The sequence below is a fragment of the Spinacia oleracea genome, chromosome 4, assembly GCF_020520425.1.
Source record: "Spinacia oleracea cultivar Varoflay chromosome 4, BTI_SOV_V1, whole genome shotgun sequence".
NCBI lineage: Eukaryota > Viridiplantae > Streptophyta > Magnoliopsida > Caryophyllales > Amaranthaceae > Spinacia > Spinacia oleracea.
In genome coordinates, this window is record NC_079490.1 from 152,684,942 (window position 1) to 152,693,034 (window position 8,093).

The following is an 8,093-nucleotide window of genomic DNA, read 5'->3' on the forward strand; positions in this document are numbered from 1 at the left end:
AAAAAATTCTGAATGGACTTACACGTGTGAATCCATTGGATTTATCTAAAGTGGGCTTGGTGTACAATAAATTACTGTACACCCATTATAAACAAGAATTTGTGATATAATTATCCTTTTATTAAACGGGCTCATAAGCTAGTTTGTTATAGATGGAGGTAGGGAGTATCGGATTAATCGAGGAAAAGGCGAGGTGAGTGCATGTATTGGTCGAGCAAACGAAAACACATACGAAATCGTTAAGTCCAAAATACCGCCTTAAACAGCCACACACCTGCGTTTAATATACACAAATCCTCGGTTCCTCGTAACTCAACTACATTGAAATACCATCTGTACCCTCACCGTCTCTTCCGAACGTTACTCACATATCCAAATTAAACACCCTCAAAAAGCAAAAACCTTAAGGTCAAAACCGTAAATCATCCTCAAATTGTCCTCTAAAATTGAACAAAACCTAGACCCTTTTTAATTCCCCCAATCCCCCTTCTCACCTTGTCCGAAAAGCTTTCCTCCGCAAAAAACACTTCCTCCCGCTCATCTCTCTCTCATCTCCGCCATTTTGTTTCTCTCCTCGAGCTCCGCCATTTTGCTCTCTCCTTAAGCTCGTTACTTTCTATCTTTCCACAGAGTCCGAATCATTGGAATCATTTTTTATAGAAAATCGATTTTTTTTTTATATAAAATAGATCTTTTTTATGAAATCGGTTGAAGTTCTTGGATTTTCTGCCAACTTTTCGTGAATTAATTTGGAGCGGCTGATAATTTTCAACTCTAGGGTTGGTGAAACATCTTAAATCAAAGGTTCGTTGATTTTCTCCATAGCCGTCAATTCGACACTTCACCAAACTGTCAACAGCGAGAATATCGTGATTTTCGGTAAGATTAGCGACATTGTCCTGCTCAACCTCTAAACTATTTAACGCAATTTTCTGGATTCTTTATTTTTTTTGCAATTTTTTCTTTGTTTTAGTTTACTTTAATTCCATTTTTCATTTTTTTTTAAAATTTTTCCAGCCGATTATTCGCCATTATTGTAGCATTTAACTCTCTTTAATTTACATTTTCTCCAACGCCTCACTTTCGGCGCTTTTTCCTTCGAATAATCTTACGTCAAATTACATTCAGTCATTTATAAATCAATAACAAGTCAAATATAGTCGAATGTGACGTGCGAGGAAATAGTCAGAAATTTTTCTTTGCAAAATACTAGTAAAATTGTTCATTTTCCATACAAAAAGTCAGAAAAGTGATCATCTTGTAAATAAAAAGTACTCCGTATAATAAATAAAATCCGCTAATTTCAAAATTATAAGTAAAAAATGTTGAATTAAATATTTAATGCGACAAAACTGGTAAACTTGTCGCTTTATTTGTTTATTTATAATGATGCGACGTCGTTTTAAAACTGTAAATTAAAATCCAGTAGCTTAATTGTTGTTTTTGTACGTATGCTGCAGGCTCCCTGCTTTTAAGACACAGAGAAATGTTGAAGGATTAAGCCAGAAACCACGCGGTTCAGTATATCGTCATTTTATTCAAGGTAAAAAGGACGAACTTTTCTACTTTTCTGTTTAAATATTCTGATTGATTCTGATTAACATACGCCGTACACGTGTCCTCCCCAATTTATTGGGCCGTATTTGCATTACCATTAGTCTTTGTCTCAGATCACTCTTGTTCACACGCCCAAGTTTTAATCGAATACTTAGAGTCTTCTACTAGAATCTTGATCGTATCGTGGCTTGATCTACTATAATCAACCGTACACTAGGATTGAGTACTTTGCCACGTGGCTTGATCATGGGTTTCAATAGTTGGATTGTGATTGATGTTTATTTACAGCATATTTTTATCATAAATGAATCTTAGCTACAAGAAACTAGAAACCTCAAGTACTATGTATGAACATTAATAATACAAGGGTTAAACGAAAATTAACATAAGCAGTCAAGGTTGTTTCCTAAGATGATTAATTAGCCTGACATCATGACTTGGGGTTGAAAATTTCTATGGAGTACTATCTTTTTCCAGACATATTACCATACGTTATTTACTATAGAAATTGAACAAAAATAAGAGATTAGTAACACCAAAGTACACAGGATTCATAATAGAGATTATGTAAGTTATCTGAAGAGATCTTTTTATATAAACGAAATACTAATTGAGGTTTTAAATTGATAGAAATGATCAAGTAGTACTCCCGCAAATTCCGATCTAAAGTATGCTTGGTGCTCCTATCCACTATTCCACTGATTAAATGAATATCGATTGCCATATGAGTCTTTCCGAGTTAATCTCGTTGATTGGAAAAACTTTCCAATCAAATGACATTTTCGTAATTAATTGATGATTTTATTACGAAAATGCCATTAAATGTGGGTTAAAGTACAGTGACATGTCATCAAATGTGGACTACATGTACGGTCATTATTGCATTTTCATAACACATCAACAACTTATAATATACAGTCAACAGTTCACAATCTACAATAAGCTTCTACTAATAAACAATCTACAACTATAAATATACAGTCAATCACTTACCAATAAACAATATTGCATTTTAGTAATCAACAGCAATCATAAAATATACAGTCAACGACAAGTGGTATACAATCAACACCGATTAATATGCAGTCAATAACTGCAACTATACAGTCAATACCTACAAATATACAGTCAACACTTAACTTTATACCGCCTACAATTTTCGGGCAAAATATTTACGAAAATGCCATTTGATTGGAAATTTTTTCCGATCACCGAGATTAACTCGAAATTTCTCATTGCCATATGATTTTGTCAATTTTTTTCCTTTTACAATAATATAGTACAAGTTAAGATGACTTGCCTTAACGGGCCAGAACCCCTTTCGGGTCGACCCGGTCCAGATTAGCGGCTTTCACTTAGAGAGTGAGGGGAACCTTCCCTCAAAGTTCCCTAGTAGGGATTGAGCCCTCAATCTTTTGGTTGAAGGCCAGAGCCCTTTCCAATGGCTTGGCAAAATACGCTCTTCATGGCTGTGTCCAGCAGAACTCGAAGGGCTAAATGTACATGTATTAGAATACGCTGTTCATGGTTGTATTCAGCAGAACGTCTAAGGGCTAACTGTACATGTTAAATATTTGCTAAAATGGTATTAATTTAAGATTTTACGACAAAATCATGTGTCAAACCGACTTTATTCATGGTTTAATAACATTTAATGTTACTTTTGGCCTACTTTGAATATATACGATTATCATTTTCCTATATTTATAGAGGAAATCCGAATTCTGGGGATGGGGTCCACATGAGTTTGACACACGATGTAAATATATAATACATGATGTAAATATTAATAACACACAGATGCAGTATATATTGTCCATGTTCAGAAGGAATCCTGACGAAATGGGGAAGGAGGGGTCCTGGCTTTATTAATGCAGAAGTGGGTCACACTGTGAAAATTGACGGGCCTAAATGCATGCATGTTTAATTGTTTTTTAATTTTTTTTTCATGGGGTACTTTTTGGAACGTATGAAAGTATATGTGTGGGATTTTACATTATAGGAATTTTTTTAGTGGTACAAAGAATCCTAAAGAGATCTAATTTCTGATGCTATTAGACAAAGTTATATAACATCCAGAAAATAAAGTTTGTGGTAGTACTGAAAAAAAAAAAAAGTAAAAGCTAAAGGTGGGAGTGTACTACTACCTTACAATCTTACATTAATTTAGATCTGCAATATCTTTGGTTATTGCAAGTTGCCTCCTTTTCTCTCTCTTCTTGGGGGCAATCATTTTAATAGTCCTCTATATTTACTTTTGCGTTTACTCTTGATGGCTCCCTCTGTTCCGCAAAGTTCTTCTCAGTTTTACTGTACCTAATTAGTGAGAGTGTGAAGATAAACAGTAGTTTGCTAAAATCTGTTATTGGATTAGTGTTGTTGGATTAAATGAAACAATCTTGATAAATACCTTTCAGTTTACTGTTGTTAATTTTGTCCTTTGAAATAATTTTATGTGGGTTAATGGGAGACAATCTTCATTAGCTATGGGGTTATGCACATTTAGATTGTTTTCGGCGTAATTGATTGGGTGCCAACTGTGGGAGATACTGTATGGAAGTGATGGTTGGTTGCATTATGAGATTATTACGAGAGTAGTGTAACTGGGAATGTTGGTGAAACCGCCTTTACAAGTGCGATCCGATTTAGTGAAGAGGATCATGAACCCCACCTTCTATCTGGATGGAAACAACACTAGATGGTGACTGTGATCAGCAAACACCAAACTAACAGCTAACATACTAAAATTAAGAGTGATTATCTGGAGGCAATTAACAGTAGCTTACATCTTGTTGATGGTTGTATTAGGCCCTGCCTACTTGATTAGAAAACAATTGAATATTCTGGGTATTATATGTTGTTTCTTACATGTTTATTTGCTCCCAAAACTTTTCCTTGGAACGGTCAAAAAAGACGGTGCTCCTGTGGTCCTTTTTTGTTATCCTCACCTATTGTCATCATTTTTTCTTTTTCTTTCTCTTTGGAGGGTCTCGTCGGTGTTTATCATGGTTTTGTAAAATATTATTATTTGCTTGTGTGAAGTTGGGAATTTTTCTTCTCTTTGGAAGGCCAAAAGGTTGAAAGTAATACTAAGCTTCTGTTTATTCCTCACTTGTCATTAGAGTTTAGGGGCATTCTTTTAAGATTCAGTAGGGTCGAGGATTCTAAGTCGAGCTTTATCGATTAGTAATTTGAGCTTGGTGCATTGGATGCTGCCCGGAGAATACGATAAGATCTGGCATATAAGAACTTGTGTACTGGAGTAATGTGTTTGTTTGGCCATAGTGTCGTTAGTGTGGGCTGATGCAGTACGTGGCTATGTTGATCGTCTCTGTCCAAAGTTTGGACTATCTATAGTACATACTCTATGCAACATAAATTCAAGGAACCCATAGATCTTTACTGATTCTAGAATTACTTTCATAGGATTCTGTTATGTGTATGCTCTTAAACTATGGCCTTGTTCTTTTATATGAATACACAACTCAAGGAATCTTGAAAGTTTAAATATCAAGTTTTTGTTTGCTAGTTTGTGCGATCGACAAAAATGGCAGTGATCGAGGTGTGCTCATCTTGTCTTAATGTTGAATCTGTTGGGTATTATAAAATAATACCTTTTCGTCTATGTCCATTCTTGGAAACTTAAATCCGCTTCCTTCCTTTTTCTACATCTAGTTTAGCTTGACTATGAAGCATTGGATTGCTTATAGTAATTATATTTGGGTCAAACTTCGCCATAATGTGCTGTGGCCTTTGTGCATGGTAATGCCGGAATTAAAAAAATGAATGATTAAGATGCTATAAACTTAAAAGCATCATTTATAAGAAGTTGATAGGTGTGGTCCAAAATTTTAGCTACTGTGTTTTGCGTAGATTTTTGCCACTGTGTTGTAATCAAGGCATCTTCATATTCTTAGGCTGGTTGTTCGACACACCATAGGAGGAACCGTTGAGCATGCACTTAAGCACTATTCTTTAGTTTGTTCTGTTCTTCTTGTTCCTCATCTTCCTGTTCATTTTCCTTTTGCCGGCCCCTAGTTTCCACCTTTTTTGCACTTTATATGGAAAGCAATTGTGAATCCTCTAAGGCAAATAAAGTATTTTGTATATCTTGAATAATTATTTCGATCTAAGTGTTAAAGCAAATTTTACTTTTCCTTTCCGATGTATTCTTATAATATAATGATTACGGTTCCTTTGAGGTGCCTGCCTTTTGATTTTCTTCCCAGTTCTACTCTGCAAACCGAGTATTAACTTGGAGCATATGTGATAATATCTTGTGATATTTTTGCAGATGGATTCTGTTAAGCGACCAGCAACAACTCCAAGTAAGAGTAGAATAGCTAGGGCAATCTCAAAGGTTTTGCATGTTCGTGTAGTCACCGGGATCACCCCATCTCATGGACTGCAGAGAATCAAAACAAAGGAAAAGACACAGGAAGTAAAATCACAAGAAAAGATCAGGGAATTGAAACCTCACGACAAGTCCAGGGAACTAAAGCCCCAGGAAAGAATCAAGGCTGAGCTAGTCCATGTTGTTCACTGCAAATTGGGAGAGAAACAAGATGAAGAGCTTGCAGATAGGATTGCTCGAGAAGCTGTTCTTGGCAAAATATTTGCAAGTATTTCAACTATCAAATCTGCCTATGCTCAATTACAATTTGCACAATCTCCGTATGATGCTGAAGGAATTCAATCTTCTGATGGGATGGTGGTCTCTGAGTTGAAGACTTTGTCAGAGGTGAAGCAGTGTTTCTTGAAGAAACAGTTTGATCCATTCCCTGAGAAGGGTTTACTTGCATATGACTTGCAGGAACAAAAGAACATGGTAAAAACTTATGAGATAACGGGGAAGAAGTTGGAGTATGAGGTGAAGCTGAAAGAGTCAGAAATCACATTCCTGAAGGAGAAACTAGAGGAATTCAAGAAAGAAAATCGGTTAATTGAGAAAAGACTGAATGCCAGTGGTTCACTCTCTGTCCTTGACAATCTTCATATGTCGGGGTTAAGTCCCAACCATTTCATCCCTGTTCTCCGGCATACAGTAAGATCTATTCGGACTTTCGTGAAACTGATGGTCAACTCGATGCAGTCTGTTGGGTGGAATTTGGAGGCTGCTGCTAATGTTATCCATCCCAATGTATCATACTGGAAGCAAGAGCACAGATGCTTCACATTTGAGTCATTTGTAAGCAAAGAAATGTTCGATAGTTTCCACATTCCTAACTTTGCGCTCCCAAACGAATCTTTACCAGAACACAAACAGCGGCGAAGGCTGTTTTTCGAGAGATTCACCGAGTTAAAGACTGTTAAAGCAAAGGATTATCTTTGCCAGAAGCCCAAGTCAACATTTGGAAAGTTCTGCCGAGCCAAATACTTGAGGCTTGTGCACCCGAAGATGGAGTCATCCTTCTTCGGAAACTTGACGCAGAGGAACCTCGTGAATTCCGGTGAGTACCCAGATACTGCTTTCTTTATCTCATTTTCAGAAATGGCTAAGAGGGTATGGCTCCTTCATTGTTTGGCATTCGCTTTCGACCCCGTAGCCTCAATCTTCCAGTTCAAGAAAAGGTGTCGTTTTTCAGAGGTATACATGGAAAGCGTCTCTGATGAGGCATTCTTACCGGAAGCCGAACCATGCGTGGCTTTCACAGTAGTTCCCGGGTTCAAGATTGGTAAAACTATTATCCAGTCTCAGGTTTATCTCTCCGGATCGTAGTTTTGATCGGACGGTGTAGATTTAGTCAAGACGGGAATGTGGCGTGGGCCTGGGATTCAACTGGAGGTCATTGGTGGATCTTGGTGGATCAATTATGGAAAAATGAAAAGAGATTAGGGTGTCTCCTTTTTTGGTTGCGTGGTTGCTGCAATGCTGAGTGTGATGGTGGGGACTGAGGATGCTGTGCAACATGGTTACTTGGGCCAGTTTGTCCCTTAATCTATGGCTTTTTTAAATGTTCGACTGCAAAGGCGCATGGACCGTTGTGGGCATTGGGAAAAAGAATTTAGTTTAAATTTTGCTTAAAAAAAAGATGATGACTTTGCCCAAATTTTGTTAATATCTAGGTCGGAGAAGGGCTAATTAGTAATTACTCTTCGTTGTATTAGTAATATAAATTTGCACCGAGTAAAAACATGTTATGTTTCTTGTATATGAAAAGAAGTGTAGGAGTTTATTTAAATGTGCGTATCACTTTTTGTTTCCGGTAATGCATGTGCGTGCATTACCACTTGTTCCTTCTAAAAAAAAAAAAGAGTACAACTTCCCTCTTCTTCCTCTTCTTCTTGGTGGATGTAACTCACGTAAGGCTAAGACTCTAAGAGGGTAGGTTAGGAATTTAGGATGGGTTTGTAACTTTGTTTCCCATCTAAACACAAGGCATGGAGTCATGGACCCATTTATTGACCTAGTGCAGTGTCACTAGGTAAAAATGGTTATAAGAGGTTGAGAGGAAAAAAAAAATTGAGGTGAATTAGAGGTTTAACTTTTTCAAAAAGTTAATTGGGAGTGTATGGTTAGGAGAGGTTCGAGATAG

At 36.8% G+C, this 8,093-nt stretch overlaps 1 protein-coding gene across 1 annotated transcript; it reads left to right on the forward strand.

Annotated features, from left to right (window-relative positions):
* Positions 1 to 214: 214 nt before the first annotated feature.
* On the forward strand, positions 215 to 7,739 carry LOC110786239 (protein GRAVITROPIC IN THE LIGHT 1). Its single transcript, XM_021990771.2, has 3 exons — positions 215 to 879; positions 1,461 to 1,543; positions 5,852 to 7,739. Exon 3 carries the CDS (start codon positions 5,852 to 5,854, stop codon positions 7,274 to 7,276), a length of 1,425 nt encoding a protein of 474 aa, XP_021846463.1. The 5' UTR covers positions 215 to 879; positions 1,461 to 1,543; the 3' UTR covers positions 7,277 to 7,739.
* Positions 7,740 to 8,093: the final 354 nt, after the last annotated feature.